Source organism: Cardiocondyla obscurior, linkage group LG14 (assembly GCF_019399895.1).
Source record: "Cardiocondyla obscurior isolate alpha-2009 linkage group LG14, Cobs3.1, whole genome shotgun sequence".
In the NCBI taxonomy this organism is placed as follows: Eukaryota; Metazoa; Arthropoda; class Insecta; order Hymenoptera; family Formicidae; genus Cardiocondyla; species Cardiocondyla obscurior.
The window spans coordinates 3,395,671-3,411,804 of NC_091877.1; the positions used below are offsets into that span (position 1 = coordinate 3,395,671).

At 38.6% G+C, this 16,134-nt stretch overlaps 4 protein-coding genes and 2 long non-coding RNA genes across 9 annotated transcripts; 4 read left to right on the forward strand and 2 right to left on the reverse strand.

The window, feature by feature from the left end:
• Positions 1 to 324: 324 nt before the first annotated feature.
• Ift46 (intraflagellar transport 46) lies at positions 325 to 1,685 on the forward strand. Its single transcript, XM_070665946.1, has 3 exons — positions 325 to 551; positions 726 to 917; positions 1,058 to 1,685. Exons 1-3 carry the CDS (start codon positions 325 to 327, stop codon positions 1,638 to 1,640), a joined length of 1,002 nt encoding a protein of 333 aa, XP_070522047.1. The 3' UTR covers positions 1,641 to 1,685.
• On the reverse strand, positions 846 to 2,432 carry LOC139108003 (uncharacterized). 2 transcript variants are annotated; one of them, XR_011546597.1, is made up of 3 exons: positions 2,008 to 2,432; positions 1,120 to 1,870; positions 846 to 976 (listed from the first exon to the last, which is right to left on the reverse strand). It is a non-coding gene; the product is annotated as an uncharacterized lncRNA (long non-coding RNA). The 2 variants fall into 2 exon arrangements; XR_011546598.1 differs by having other exon boundaries at positions 1,120 to 1,595; positions 1,760 to 2,428.
• Positions 2,433 to 3,453: 1,021 nt separating this feature from the next.
• On the forward strand, positions 3,454 to 7,222 carry Clc-b (chloride channel protein 7). Its single transcript, XM_070666115.1, has 12 exons — positions 3,454 to 3,854; positions 3,990 to 4,109; positions 4,290 to 4,488; positions 4,568 to 4,821; positions 4,884 to 5,061; positions 5,192 to 5,716; positions 5,796 to 5,965; positions 6,039 to 6,218; positions 6,305 to 6,514; positions 6,584 to 6,829; positions 6,900 to 6,980; positions 7,055 to 7,222. Exons 1-12 carry the CDS (start codon positions 3,705 to 3,707, stop codon positions 7,154 to 7,156), a joined length of 2,415 nt encoding a protein of 804 aa, XP_070522216.1. The 5' UTR covers positions 3,454 to 3,704; the 3' UTR covers positions 7,157 to 7,222.
• A 322-nt stretch (positions 7,223 to 7,544) lies between these two features.
• LOC139108109 (uncharacterized) lies at positions 7,545 to 8,416 on the reverse strand. Its single transcript, XR_011546610.1, has 3 exons — positions 8,278 to 8,416; positions 8,053 to 8,192; positions 7,545 to 7,673 (listed from the first exon to the last, which is right to left on the reverse strand). It is a non-coding gene; the product is annotated as an uncharacterized lncRNA (long non-coding RNA).
• Positions 8,417 to 8,538: 122 nt separating this feature from the next.
• Positions 8,539 to 12,134, forward strand: LOC139108103 (homeobox-like protein HDP1). Of its 3 annotated transcripts, none has more exons than XM_070666134.1 (3): positions 8,539 to 8,680; positions 9,432 to 9,501; positions 9,581 to 12,134. In XM_070666134.1, exon 3 carries the CDS (start codon positions 9,713 to 9,715, stop codon positions 10,949 to 10,951), a length of 1,239 nt encoding a protein of 412 aa, XP_070522235.1. In that variant the 5' UTR covers positions 8,539 to 8,680; positions 9,432 to 9,501; positions 9,581 to 9,712; the 3' UTR covers positions 10,952 to 12,134. The 3 variants fall into 3 exon arrangements, with proteins under 3 accessions (XP_070522235.1, XP_070522236.1, XP_070522234.1); XM_070666135.1 differs by lacking the exon at positions 8,539 to 8,680 and adding an exon at positions 8,975 to 9,109 and having other exon boundaries at positions 9,581 to 11,582; XM_070666133.1 differs by lacking the exon at positions 8,539 to 8,680 and adding an exon at positions 9,150 to 9,329 and having other exon boundaries at positions 9,581 to 11,582.
• Positions 12,009 to 15,782, forward strand: LOC139108105 (diphthine methyltransferase). The gene is made up of 4 exons (XM_070666138.1): positions 12,009 to 12,128; positions 14,132 to 14,777; positions 14,860 to 14,995; positions 15,180 to 15,782. The coding sequence occupies exons 2-4, from the start codon at positions 14,156 to 14,158 to the stop codon at positions 15,547 to 15,549; spliced, it is 1,128 nt and encodes a 375-aa protein (XP_070522239.1). The 5' UTR covers positions 12,009 to 12,128; positions 14,132 to 14,155; the 3' UTR covers positions 15,550 to 15,782.
• The last annotated feature ends 352 nt before the right edge of the window (positions 15,783 to 16,134 follow it).

Sequence of the window (16,134 nt, forward strand, 5' to 3'; positions counted from 1 at the left end):
TCTTTATTAATCATAGCAGGAGTTATATCATTATTGTTGAATTCATTTTAACACGTTTGTCTTGTTCAAATAATTTATTTATTCTTGAACACCTGATCTCAATCGATGAAACTATGGCAACGTTAAGGAAACAAACCAACGTGAGGGTGACAGATTGGACGTTGGGCAGGCAATGTTCCTTTCTTCTTCTTGTTATTCAAGTCATAAATCAACATAAATCACAATTAGAATTAATTGCCCTGTGGTTTATTTACGTTAGTCGCCATACAGACTCTGAGAGCAATCGTCGAAGGACGTGCCGATGGACACTCCTCGACGCCGATCATGGATATCAAGGACAGCAGCGACGAGGAGGACGAGAAGACGCGTGATATTACGGCGCTCGGTAAATTCGACGAGGCGATCGTCGTGCGTAATGCCGAGGAGGTCAAAAGCCCGGTGAACCGTCGACCTGGAAGTTCTAGGAGGACCAGGAAGAGCATGATGAGTGACAGCACAAGCACATTGGCGTCTTCTAACTCACCACATGGCGGCAAGCACGAATTTAGAAGGTAATTGCGACGAGAATCACGGAAATTATAGTTTATTACTGCCGTTAATGGACAGTAATAAGCATCAAATGACGCCAGCTTTGTAGAATTCCCCTGCAAACGTGTTGTTTTATTACGTAATTTTGTATTTATGCATGTGATATGAATATAAAATAATGTATTTTAATCTGGTAGATACTCAACCAACGATATCGGATTTGAGAAATCAATGGGAATTGACAGTGATCCTTCGGACAGTGAGGAAAGCGACGATGATGACATACAGGGTAGCAGTGTTGCAAAGCCAATTGACTTGTACGATCCCAAGGAATTTGAAAATTTAGAAGCCTCAACGGAAGTCAAAGAATTGTTCCAAAATATAATAAGGCAAGCATGTAATTCTCTTGTTACAGACTTTTTTGCCAAATTAGCGCAACGATAGATAGCTAAAAAAAAAATTTAATAAAATTATTATAAAAAAATTAAATTAATTTTCATAAACAAATGCTTGATCTCGATTTATTTAGGTACACGCCACAGAAAATCGAGCTCAATTACAAGCTGATACCGTTCATTCCTGACTACATACCGGCGGTCGGCGATATAGACGCCTTTATAAAGGTGCCAAGGCCTGACGGAGTTGAAGATAAGATCGGTCTAACTGTACTAGATGAGCCTTGCACGGATCAGTCAGACCCAGCTGTACTGCATCTGCAATTACGCAATCATTCCAGGAGTGCAGGCGCTGCCGTGAGGCAGGCGGTCGTCAAAAGGATAGAAGACGCCGAGAGAAACAGCAAATCTATTGATAAATGGATTGACGACATGAATCAGCTGCACAGGAGCAAACATCCGCCAGGCGTGCAACTAAATCGTGCAATGCCAGACATCGATGGGTTGATGCAGCAGTGGCCACCGCAGGTGGAGGACAAGCTGAACGAATTACAATTAGACTTATCAAAGCTCGACTGCGATCTGCCTCAACTGGTCGATGTGGTCTGCAATCTCCTGGACATTCCTACGCGAAAGGATACACAACTGGAGGCTCTCCATACCCTGTTCACTCTGTATTTAGAAATCAGAAACGTCGAGAGTCAGAATTTCAGTTAGTATTAAATAAGCAAGACTATATTAAAATGAAAAAGACGCTAGAAATCGCATTTGTTATTTTTAACGTTAAAATTATAACTTTCTATGAATTTTATAATGCAAATGCGAATTATACAGACTTGATAAAAGAAAATTGAGCCATAAAAAATTCCAGTCGCATCCCGATATTTCCAATCATCCTTCTTTGCTACGTGCACTCAGCCTCGTGTTTCCTTGTAATCTCTCGACAACTACGAAATTAAAAATTGCAGTTGAATAGTAAATGTGAGGTTAACTATGTGTAATTTAACTGGAGTATAAAAACTTCAAGCATCTTATTCATCGCGGTTATCAACTTCTGCGGGACACGGCCTCGATTAACCCCGACCTTTGTCAGTTTCCTTTTTTCTGCTTTCCTATTTTTCTTTCGTTTCTGTTTGAAATCTCACGTCGGCAACGTATGTGCGTCACCAACACGCGTTTTATCAGTCGGTTAGTCGCCGCCGCAATGCTTCCGCAGTTGCATGGTGGTGAGTCACTGCGCCAGTAGTCACATCAGAGAGCCTAGCTCGGAATCGCGGCTTCCACGCGTACAAATATAGAGGCTCGTCCGTGTGAAGCCAGTACTTCGGCTGCCGTCGGATAGAAGAAAAGGCCAGAATTATACACTGTCTGTCCTGTTCTTTCGTGGCGTCGCCGGCACATATCGCAGATCCGCTTCTCGGTAACATCGCGGAGTCTAAAATAATTTTAAGTAATACGAAATTCGAGTCACCGAATTGTGTATGGTCCGACATTTTCAATGTATAATGTAATGTATAATGCGCGGTCAAAAGTCGTCGGTAGAATGACCGCGAAAACTTCCCCCAACCCCTTCAATGTTTTCCCTACTATCGCGCGGGATATTCTTTACCCCCTTGTGTTACCCCCACTGGGGGGTATTCACTATCCCGCTTTTTATTTTTACCGTTATTCAAAACACGCAACCACCTTTTTCGTTAAATTTTTAAATTTGACTTGAGTAATCGATAGCTCAATAATAATCGAATAAAACAGAATATTAATCATAATTTCACTATTCCGCGGATATTCATTATCCCGCGTTTTATTTCTACCGCGCTTCAGAACGCGTTACCGTTTTTCTCGTTAAATTTTTGATTTTGATTCAAGAAATCGATAGCTCAATAAGACATCGAACGGAACAGAATATTAATCGTAATTTTTCTGTTTCAGATAATACTTTAGCATTGAAGGAAGGACCGACCCGACATTCCGCAGACATCCTGAGAAGAGGAGGAGAACCAGGAAGGGTATCGGCGGCACATCAGGCATATCAGGCATCGGCGGAGCAACTTTTTGGTGAGAATTAATTTTTTTCTATACAATCTTTATTAAAATTAAGCTTTATTTTTACATTAATTTAAATGCTAACATATCTACATTAATATGTTTTATTTTATGTTACAGTCACCGGCAGAACTTTAGAACTCCGCTGAAACTCATACAGATTAGTAAGACATGATTTTTTTTTCGTGGTTTGTAATTGCGGTCTTTTAAAAAATTACGCGCGCATGGTTTCTTCTAGTAAATTATAAAATCATTACAAAATCTATTTATTTTACTGTTAAGTTTATGTCTGCTCTTATCTTATAACTCGGCGATGCTACCGAGAAACGGTTCTGCGATAACTGCCGGCGACGCCGCGAAAGCGAAGGACAGACAGTGTATAGCTCTGGCCTTTTCTTCTATCCGACGGTAACCGAAGCGCTGGCTTCACACGGGCGAGCCTCTATATTTGTACGCGTGGAAGTCGCGATTCCGAGTTGAGCTCTCTGAATGACATACCCACCGCCGATTCAGTCGCATCTGGTTCGTTGCATCGGTTGTATTCACCTACCCGCACCGCACGTGTCACACGCCTGTCGTATACATTCTTGTGTGGTCTTTGTGAGATATATTTCTGCGTACGTCAACATTGCATCATGGTGTAATTGATTTCGTGATCGTATCGCCGCCCGTGGATCGTCAGAGTTCTCTAACATAAAAGATGTAACCAAGATTTCAAATTTTCGGAGTTCGTGAACGATGGATCCGTCGGAGCAACCTAACGCGGAGAAGAATAGAAAAGACGAAAGGATTGAAGTTGATAACGAGAACGATGTTGATTTCTTGATCAAGCCAAGAAACAATTTTGCGTCATACTCCAACGAGGATATCAATTCAGTGCGATTTCGAGTACGTATAGTTTCTGGCTATCATATTATCGATCTACAACGTTTCTCAAATTTTTCAGATAAACGATGATGATTCTAATGTAAGAGTGTCGTTTTTAGAAGTTAGATATTTATAATTTTGTTTTTATTGTTTCAGAGCGTCGCCAACGTTAATACAGCACGCGGCGACATAGAGGCTATCTCGGGTCAGTCCAGAAGAGTATATATCAGGGATATAACTCCAGGAGCAACTAATTTTTTATCAACTCATTATGAGGTAATTGCTGAGTAATTACTTTTTAATTGGTGCATTGATTGCAACCACCGTCTGACCTCGTTTGTGCTCTCATCTGTTTGTATTTTGATATTTATATTATGTATCATTTTTTTTTTTTTTTTTTTTTTTTGATAAGATAAAATAAACAATTGAATAAATTAATAATCTCTTGTTTTTCAGAGCCTGGATTATGATCCGTGTGAAAACTATCTTCTACAAGATGAAGAAAGGAAGAAGGGATACAAGTTTATTGTTAGAAAAAATTTTTCCAGATGGTTTATCTTTCTTTTAATCGGAATTTGTACCGCTCTTGTGGCATGCTTTGTAGATATATTGATAGAGGAATTATCTAGTCTAAAGTATGGCTCTCTCAAAAAATGTATGTTTCTTAATGTATTTAATTCATATTAACAAACAGTGTTTTAATCTATTAAATAATATATATATTATATTTACAGACGTAGACGAGTGTGTGATAGAAGGTTGTCTATGGTTACCATATATAATGTGGGTATTATTAAATGTAATACCGGTTTTAATAGGTGCGATCTTAGTATCTTATATCGAGCCTGTTGCCGCAGGGAGTGGTATTCCGCAAGTAAAGTGTTACTTGAACGGAATCAAAATTCCAAGAGTTGTACGCATTAAAACTCTGGCTGTGAAAACTATCGGTGTTATATGTACCGTAGTAGGAGGTTTAGCAGGAGGCAAGGTAAATAATTCATCGCTATCTTTATTTGCCATGATTATTTATATCTCGTATTATTTTTTTAGGAAGGCCCTATGATTCATTCCGGTGCTGTAATAGCTGCGGGAATTTCTCAAGGAAAAAGTACTACTTTTAAGAAAGATTTGAAAATATTCAAATACTTTAGGGAAGATCACGAGAAACGAGAATTTGTATCCGGGGGTGCCGCATCTGGCGTATCGGCAGCTTTCGGAGCGCCCATCGGTAAATATTAACGGAAAAATAAGAGTGTCTCATTTTTCACACTATTTTTTTTACGATAGATTTTTTTTCATTAATTTAGAGTCGATTTTTCCGCATTGTAAGTTAATAAACAATTTCGTGAACTTTTTAGGCGGAGTTTTGTTCAGTATAGAAGAAGGTACTAGCTTTTTTAATCAAAGTCTCACATGGAGAACATTCTTCGCCAGCATGATTACTACATTTACATTAAACGTGATTTTGAGCGCGTATCACGGTCATCCCGGAGAACTTTCGTATCCTGGTTTGTTGAATTTAGGAAAATTTGATTCGATTCCGTATAAAGTCTATGAGATTCCTCTGTTTATGCTAATGGGCACAATCGGCGGAATACTCGGTGCTCTTTGGAATTATGTCAATTACAAAATTACCTGTTTTCGCTTGCGATTCGTGAAGCAAAATTGGCAAAAAGTAATCGAGGCTGTGTTGGTGGCGATTTTGAGCGCAACAGTGGGATTTCTGATGATATATTTTGTTAACGATTGCAAATCGTTAGGCAATGATCCTACAAAGTTTCCGGTTCAAATGTACTGCAAAGATGGGCAATACAATGCAGTCGCTTCTCTATGGTTTCAAACTCCGGAAAGTAGTGTACGATCCTTGTTTCATGATCCCAAAGGTACGATAAAAATAATAATGCAATGACAAGATAAACTCATATAACATTAATAAATTATGTATGTATGTTATTTTTACAGGAGCTCACGACGATTTGACATTAGCGATTTTTGTTGTATTATATTTTTTTCTTGCTGCCATGACTTTTGGTCTATCAATGTCTAGTGGACTTTTTATTCCCTCTCTATTAATCGGATCTGCATGGGGAAGATTAATTGGATCGGGTCTCACGCAACTATGTCCAAATTGTGTAAGTCATGAATTTAAAGCTACTTATAAAATAAAATACCAGCTATGTTAACAAACGTAATTTTATATTGCAGGAAGTATTAGATCCTGGTAAATACGCTTTATTAGGAGCTGCCGCACAGTTGGGAGGTGTAGTTAGAATGACAATAAGTTTAACTGCAATTTTAATAGAAGCAACTCAAGGAATATATTTTGGTTTACCGGTTATAATAGTTCTTATAATGGCAAAATGGGTTGGCGATTTCTTTAACGAGGTAAATTTTGTACATACTATATTTTTAAGTATTATATGTGCTTATTTTAATATTATATATTTTTAATAACAAAATAATTTTTTTAGGGAATTTACGAAATCCACATACAAATGGCAGGAATTCCATTGCTTCCGTGGGAGTCGCCTCCGCTCTCAAATAACATTTACGCAACCGAGATAATGAATCATCCCGTTGTGACATTAAAAACTGTCGAAAATGTTGGACATATCGTTGAGCTTTTGAAATGCGTTACCTTTAACGGATTTCCAGTAGTTGACCCTCCAAGTAGCGATCAGGTAATAAGCACGCACGAGAATTGTTTGAAATAATTTTGTACATTTACTTTAACTGTATCATATTTTCAGCCCGAAATAAGTTCGTACGGTCGACTACGAGGCCTAATATTGCGTTCTCAGTTAATAGTCCTTTTAAAAAATAAAGTATTTAATGAATACGAAGAATTTTGGGAAAAACCTTTGAGTGTAAAAATGTTTAGAAACGAGTACCCTAGGTATCCAACCATCGATCAAGTCGCCATCAGTGATGAAGAAAAAACTTACACGATTGACTTGAGACATTTCATGAATCCCTCTCCCTATACAATACAACATGTTAGTAGCTTTTACGTTGATTCTTTTTTAATATAGATAAAAAATTTTAATACTGATTGTTGTTTTATAGTCTGCCACATTGCCAAGAACGTTTAGACTCTTTAGAGCATTGGGATTGCGTCACGTACCAGTAGTGAATGATACTAATGAGGTAAAAATTTGAATTTTACAATATACTATATAGACTGCACGTTTAATTTATACATTCGCACGTTTCTCGTTTAGGTGATTGGTATTATCACTCGAAAAGATGTTGCAAGATTCAGGATATGGAAGCATCGTGGAAGAATGGGATTAGACGAACTTTTAATGAGTAATAAAATTTAATTTTTTTGTTTTACAAAACTACTTTCCTCGTTTTTTACATATTAAAGATTTTTTTTTTTTTAGTTTATTGTAAAATCACGCCAAACATATATTTTATCGTATAAAAATATTTTTTGTTATACCTAAAGTTGCATATACAATATACACACATATTCGTTGAAACATTAAAATATTAAAATTATTTGGTGAATACCATAAAAATGTTTAATTATATTGAAGAAAATGCAATATTTCATATTAATTTTATGCATCATTATATTTATATGTGTGTATACCATAATTGCTTAATTTATGGTATTATTTAGTTTATACGTAATTTATATTTTAATAATATTAAAATATTTTTAATATATTTAATAATATTAAAACTTTAATTATTTACAAATAACTCCCATCCAAGCCATGACCAAAGCTTAAAAAAAAGATATACAGGTAGAATAACTAACGATAATAGAAAATAATATTCATATGATGATATATACATGTTGAATAAATTATAAATTTTTATATATATAATCTGAAACAAACAAAAAAACCAAGTATTTTGTTATATAATGCCAAATACATTGATTTATTTTTACAATATGTAATTTTTGAATTCTGTGTTAAATGTATTATAGTGTTAACTTTAAATCCTATGCAGAATGATTAAAAAAACGTATCAATATTTCAAAAAGTAAATTTGTATAAATAAATAAAAAATATTACAGTCATTTTAAATTGTTTAAAGATCAGTGCCATTGCGTTTGTGACATTTAATTTTAATTAATTTTCTCATTTGTATAAATTTCGATTTATTCACAACTTTAATTCCCTGAATATTTATAAATCACTCTGCATATACTCTATAAATTTGCCACGTTAGTTACACATTGAAATATATTCAAAGTGCTTACATTTTGATTTTTTAAAGGCAGACGTGTTACTTGGCATCAGATTTAAAGTCTCCGAAAAACGTCACATCGTGTACAACTGCACTTTTCTTAAAAATGTGGATCCTTTATTTCAAGTAAGTTTCAACATTCGCAAAAACGTGCTAAAAAGAACAAATTGTGTGTTATTAATTATTTTCATTCCAGCGTGTAATAACGAGCCATCAATTTCATCCGAGAGCAATCTACCTCCTTCCCTCTTTTACTCCTCTTTCGATCTCCTTCCGTCGGCCGCTGGCAACGTCTTGACGCGCGATATATACGTACGGGACAGTTTCTAAGACGCCGCAGCTTACGACGGGCGGTCAATAGTTTCGCGGGTCGTACACCTGTCTGTCGCGAGGTTGCGGACGATAGTAGGAAGGGGTTATGGTCAATAAACGCAACCACGTCACACGCAGCCTATCGGCGGCGGCGGCGGGCGACGACGACCCCGCTTAGCCCCTTAAAGTGGCTCCGTCGTGAAAATCTTACGTGTCGACCGATACCGCCTTTGTGTGCGCCCGTCTCGCCGAGACAAACCGAGGGAGGTCCGCGCGGATTGACGTAGGAGACCCACCGGTGGAGGCGGCGCGCGTCGAGGAGGTCACAGGTAAGCGTTGCAGCTTCGCGGGCGGTCGATTTCTTGCCAGAGTTAGTCGACGGCGCGTCTCAGCGGATCGGCGAAAACGTATCCGCCATTGTTGTCGATCGGCCGCCGGCCGTGGCGGAGGGTGGGAGCGGAGGCGCCGGGCACATAGGCGGGGAGAGGAGGACGCCCCGCGCGTCAAGACGACGTTCTTAGATCGGAGCCCGCATGCGCGCGTCCGCCCGCATGCCCGACGCCGACGCACCAGACGGACGCTCGTTTCTTTTCGAACTTTTCTCCGATCCGGTGGCGGCGTCGCGCGCGCGCGTACACCTACGCACTGGGGCACGCACACCGGGCGATGCGACTCGCGACGACGACGAGGAAACGCAGTAGACCGAGACAACGACGAAAAGTTTTCCGGAATGCGCGCGCGCGCCACTTGCCAACGCAGTGAGTATTCGTGGCCGAGGACGGCTGACCGATCGCTTGCATTTTTTTAACGGGACATCGCGGCGACTTGCGTCTACGGTTATCCGGACGTTTCGTTGAGGATCGAACCAGTACACGTCAACGATTCACCGCTGACGGTCCGGCAAATATTTCACGAACTGTCCGGACGTGACTGTTTTGCCTTGACGCGATTCATGTGCGGCGTGTCTCACGTTAGTAGGTTAGAATCTGTATGATTAATTGCCTCGCGAGTAGCCCGACGGTATTTTATCGTTTTCTTTCCCGTGGTCGTTGGTGTAACACGATTATCTATCTGTTTCAGATACCCGATGAACTATTTCTCGAGTTAGTACGCAGGAAATAGACTGTCAGCACTGGTGGTTGTTGAAGAGGCAAGTATGTGGAGGAAGTAAGCTGGCTCTAATTAGAATATTTGTTGTATTTTATTTATTATGTTGTATATAATTTTAGATCTTGTAACTCGAGTTCGAAAATGACAAAGCGTATGAGGGACGGAATTGATGCCATTTGTATTAGTATATCAAGATCAATGCTAGATAAAGATCTTGCCTCAAGACAGTGAGGGGAAATGCGAGATTATAGATGTCAGAAACAGGGGAGGAACGTGCTGTCAGATTGTATACGGCTGCGGAGATAATGAAAAACGCCAGAGCCAAGGAAACCGAAGAGCAGGCGGCGTTGAGAAGAATGCAGGAGGCTCAGCGAATGGCCAGGCACCGCGCTAAGAAGAAGCGCTGCTTGGATGAGAATCTCGCTAGGGAGATTTCCAAGATTGCTGAGCTATCCAAGATGCCTGTTCCTGATTCCTCTACGATAGCCCAGATGTCAGAGATGAATATGAACAAGATATCTGCGGAATTGAAGCAAATGATGGAGAGGGGGAAAGTACCTGAGCATATAGTTCAAATGGCTCAACTGGCGGAATTTAGCAAAATGAATTCGGAGTTGAACAAGATGTCGCAAGACATGGCAAAGAGATACGAAATGGAAAAAATGGCGGAATATGCCAAGACGACGGAGTACATGAAGATGCAGGAGATTGCCAAGATGAACGAGATGGTCAAGTTGTCTGAAATGGCAAAGTATAACGATATTTCCAAGATTAACGAAATGGCGAAAATGAACGAGATGATGAAGATCTCACAGATGGCCAAGATCAACGAGGTGCAGAGGATGAACGAGATAGCAAAGCTGAACGAAATGGTGAAGATGACGGAGATGGCAAAGTACAATAACGACATCACAAAGTTGACTGAATTCGCGCAGATCAACGAGATGGCGAAAGAGATCGCGAAGATGAATGAGAAGACAAAGATGAGCGAGATGATGAAGATGGCGAATATGCAAAACGACATCGTTAACAAGATGGAAAGACAAGACTACCCGGTGAAAATGACAAACGAAATGGTGAAGCTGAACGAGCTGGCCAAAATGAACGAGATAACGATCACGAAGCTGAACGATCCGCCGAAGATATCGGAAATCTCATCGCTACCGCCGCCACCGCGCATCCCTGAACCTGTGATCACCGTGCCAAACCCAAGGAATCTGCAGAATGTGCAGAATGTTCAGAACGTGCAGAACGTGCAAACTGTGCAAGTAGCACAGGCCAGCCCGTCCAGCATGATCAATTACCAAGCCTTGCCCGGCCAGAACAATTACGGCAAGCTGCTAATGATCATTGAGGAGCTCGGCAGGGACATTCGTTTGTCGTACGCGGGCAGTCGCAGCGCTGCTGAGAGGCTGAAGAACGGCATCCAGCAAGCCAGAGTCGCCGTGCGGGATTGCTTGCACGAGACTCAACATAACGCGCAACAATGATCTGCCGGCGCGAGTTAGCTAGCTAGCGATTAGACTACTTATAGCCTTTTATCATTTCACGAGATGTTGCTTTGTATGAAATTGCTTAAAATCGGACTGTGGTATTAACGAGACGTCGTACGCAGCAGACGTACTGATGCAGATCGAGCGTTTCCGTTTCCGAAACGAAGCCTTGACCGCTATCTTTTTCACTCTGCGCGACAAATGCGATCTTTTTTACTCGATCTTCTTCGCTCAGTCTCTGATGCGCACGTCGTTTGGACAGCGGCTGATAATTCCTACTTTTAACTTGCAATTTAGTGCATAGAAATGGGAGGGAAGGTACCAATTTGTATACACACGAACACACATACACACAAAACATACCATACCTACTTAGAAAAATACTAGAGAGTCTTAGTTTATATTTTATAAAAAGGAGAGCAGATAAAAAGAGGATAAAACCACGGTTTTTGTTAAGACTCGCATAAGCTGAAAACTTTTAGTATACGTTTCGAGTGAGAAAGGAGGAAAAAAAAAAGAAGGAAAAATGCAAGATAAAAAGCTTTTCGAATATGTACCTATTGGAAAGTATAATCCCGTAAATATATCCCGTAATATATCGTTAAATAAATAAAAATTTTGTATACAATGTGGACTGATCGTTTTTTCCTTCTAGCTTAGGGGCTTAGCAGAATGGATTATTAAATCATGAAACGTCACCAAGTTATATAAATAATTATTTAATTTGTTCTTTTTTTTTTTTTTCTTACAAAAAGGTCACGTTCAATTTTCGAAGCATGTACATTTCTTATTATTATTTGTTTACTTTGTTATCTTTGCCGTGTTATTTTTCAAAAATAATAAAATGCGGTTCTAGTATTCGTTCCCTTTATTTTTTTTAAATAAAAAAAAAAATGGAACGGAAAGAGAGTTTTGATTTCAGCGTCGCTGCATCTCGCTGCATCTGTATCAGCCGTCCTTGTTTAATTCTCCGCCAGCAGTTGCCGTCAGCCACAAGCCACAGTCCACCCCAGCACACACGGCGGCACACACCAGCGCGGAGACTGCGGGGAGACGGATCGATCGGCGCAGCCTGCCTCTGGCCCGCTCCACGTGCTACCAGTTGAGAGACGCCGTTTGCGACCTGCGTATCAAGAATATGAGATTTGGGAGAGAAAGAAGAAGACTTATTTAGGTAATTATAACATGCGCATTGATGTTTACGGTCGCCGCGCTCGTCGCCGCTTTGGCGATGCGATATTCGCACCGAAATGAAAGTGTGCCTACTCGCGTTGTCCTTAAAGGTTAGCATTTACTCGATCGATTTCTTTTCATCACACGTCGCCGACGATCCATAGTCCTGATAGATTACCGATTGTTTCTCAAGGTGGTAAATGATAAAACGCGCAGCTCCCATCCGCTCGTCCGAGATGACAAAGCAACGGAAAAGCGTGGGAATCACGGCGAAAATCACGGAGCCGTTGCTGACTGTGCCAGAGCCGAGGACCGTTCAGCGCGCGGCGCCGATATTGTCCGTTCCTGCGCAATCGAAGTACATCAAGCTGCTGCGAGTCATAGAGCAGCTAGGCCGCGATCTTAAACTTTGCTATACCGGCGATAACATTCACAAGACATTGGCCAAGGTCGAGCGCGACATCGCGAAGGCCTGCTCTTTAGTCCAACAATGCCGCGCCGAGGCGGCGAAAAGTGCCAGGAAAGCGTGCCAGTAGTAACGTCGCGTGTCTTCCCGCGATAAATGCGGAACCTTTCTTTGCATAGGAATCACCTCGTGCCAATAATGCAAATGTTACACTTTCGAGACAGTTCTTATTTATTGCGTCGAAGATTGCAGGAAAATCGTGTCGTCAGCAGCATTCGTTCTACCTCAAAAATCCATATTCTAGCTAGACTCACTTAAAATTCCAGTGGCATGCCAAGTTTAGGACACAAAGGCTTCTATGAGCTCAGTGAAGAATTAGTTTTGGATATTTTTTATCTTCTTGTATTCTTTGCAGATGAAAAAAATTGAGAAAAGCTTCTAAAGAGAAAAATAGTAAATCAAGGCCAAGATAGGTAGTTGATTAGTGTTAATTTCAGTGAGACGTCTATCCAAAAAATCTATATAATTACATAACTATATCTACATCTGCAAAACGTCACATTAGTTAGCAGTGGAACAGTCATCTATACAAGATGACATTATTATACTACCTATTGCATGACAAGGAATTTTGAGTGAAAAAATAATTTATTGTGATAAGACCAAGAGTCAGACAAAAGCAATTTCAAAGTGATTTTGTAATTGTCATATTAATAAGCTAAAGAATGAAGTGAATGATTAAATAATTAAAAAAAATTAAAAATAAGCTAAGGTGATAAATGACATTAACAGATATTAATGAAATCTGACGGAACTGTAAGATTATTTTATGAATATTGATTATTTTAATTTAGGCAAATTAGTAAACAATTACTTCTTTTTTTTTTTTTTAATTAACAAATATGTGAATGGTATTAAGTGGAAAAATCAAAGACCTCTTTAATGTAAAGCATATTTAAATACTGTTAGAAATTAAGGCTATATTATTAACATCTTTTTACTATTTAGTATTATTAATGTGTTTGTAATAGGTTTTTTTTTAAAGCGAATTTATGCTTCCTTTTATTTGATTTTTTTTTCTCTCTTTAATTTAATTAATGATACAATTTGCAGAAATAGTGATATATTTAAAGCCTTAACAAATGTATACATACATACATATACGTTCAAATATAGTACAAATGATACAAATAGTACAAATATGGACAAAATAGTCACTATTTCTAATTATACAAACAATAATAATTGTATAGAAACATTTTTATATAACCTACTACATATAATGTGATTAAACATATTATCGCTTAAATTATTAGCTTGATATATAATAATGTGTGAAGTCGTAAGATAAATATAAAAGAAATGCCAAACAACAATGGTACAAATGTGTTCCTATGCTCTTAAAAATAAATGTATAAGATACAAATTAAATAAACTTTTTCAGTAAAAAAGAAAAAAGTTAATTGCAGTCAAGTGCCCAATTTACATTCACGTATTTTTTTCTTATACAATATTTTTAACATGCAACCATTTATTTACTTAATTTTTCTTTTTTTTTTACATTAAAAATTAAATTATGCCAACTCCTTTTGTTTCAGATAATTGAAAAAAAAAAAAACAAAATGGAAGATGAAATAAACGTACGTACTTTGACCAGTTTCGATACAATATTTCCAGCAGACACCGTTGAATGGTGTCCTGTAGAGCCATATCTACATATATTAGCATGTGGAACGTATGAATTAATTGAGGATGAAAAGAAATCTGAAACAAAGTCTACCCAATCCAGGAGAGGACAAATATTGTTATTTCGTATAACAAATGGTGGAGGGCTAGAAAAGTTGCAGGAAATATGTACCTCAGGAGTGTTGGATATGAAATGGTTGCATGTTAAAGATGTAGAAGCTCGGATATTACTCGCTGTTGTTGATTCCATCGGATACTTGCAAGTTTACCAGCTAAAGGACGATGGAAAGAAAGTAGAACTGAAATTTATCACTAAATTAAAAGTCAGCGATGACGAGGACGTTATGGCGTTGTCTCTGGATTGGTCCCGAGAAAAGTACACCGTCTCTGATGCTGTCACTAATACAAATATTCTCGTGAGCGATAGCGCAGGACAGATCTCTCAGTTTACGTGGCGTGAGACAGGTGATCTGACGAAGGATTTTACATGGCCTGCGCATGAGTTTCAAGCCTGGATCGTCGCCTACGATTATTGTACTCCGTCTATTTTTTATTCAGGTAAGGGCATATAAATTGTACGTATATATTTATATTAAGCACAGTCAATTAAAATTGTACTAATTAATATTGCACATTTCAGGAGGAGACGACCACAAGTTTTTATGCTTCGATGTCAGAACAGGATCTCATCCCGTAGTTAAAAGTAAAGAGCACACTGCTGGCGTAACCAGCATCCACAGCAACGTCAGTAAATCATCCTTGCTCGCAACTGGAAGGTAAAAAAATCTTCGGTAATATGCTCTACATTTTTCAAAGAACGTTAATGAAAAGTTCAAAGTTTTTCTGCTCAACTTTTCACAAAGTTGAACTAAATTTTATAATAAATTAACTTATGTAGTTGCAGAATGTATGTTAGAATCGTTAAACTTTTTTCCTTTAATTAATGTTTGAATGTTTTAGTTACGATGAGGGCGTAAGGTTGTGGGACAAGAGAAATTTTAAGCAGCCAATGTCGAAAATTAGTCTCAATGGTGGAGTTTGGCGTTTGAAATGGGACTCGTTCACCCGCCGATACCTATTCGCCGCCTGTATGCAAAGTGGTTTTAACATTATTAATCACGATATAATGCCATCCGTCGTTGTTAATTACAAAGAACACAAGGGTTTAGCGTACGGCTGTGACTGGTCATTCTTGAAGCAGCCGGATGTTTCACGTTTAAATATACGTGATGGAGATACTTTGATAAGCACCTGCTCTTTCGATCACTGTCTTAAGATATCTGTGATTGATTTCTGGCCGGACAGGCACGATGTCGACCAAACCTACTAACACATAAACATTCCTAAATAAATGTGCCGTTATGATGATTTTAGTAACATGAAATTGACTTGTAAATTAACACAATCATTAACACAATTTGTAAATTAATACGAACACACAATTTGTGTAATACGCTTATTTATATAATATATAAAATACAACTTCAGCGATTCAGTATTTATATTAAAATAATAAAATGATTAGAATGATATAGCTAGAATATATAATGATTTTAAAACGTTTTTTATAGATTTTTTTTTTTACAAATTACAACTAATTATTTGATCTAATAAGTTGTTGCTCAATAGTTCTTACCATTTTATAAACTAATTTAATATTTACATGGTTTATAATTTACGATTTTTTCTCACTGAAATAATATATTAATATCATTTTTTTTTTGCAGTTTGTTGAAGTTAAATAAATGTCTGATTAGACTTGAAGTATACTACTAAAAAATTAGGCGTCCGACTTGTCGGTCGATTCGTATTCCGTGGTTGTGCCGCGACCGCGCGCATCAAGATGGCGGGTCGGACGTGGCGCGCGCGAGCGCCGCGAGCCGCATTTCTCCGCGGAGGCGCGGACGCCGCGGAC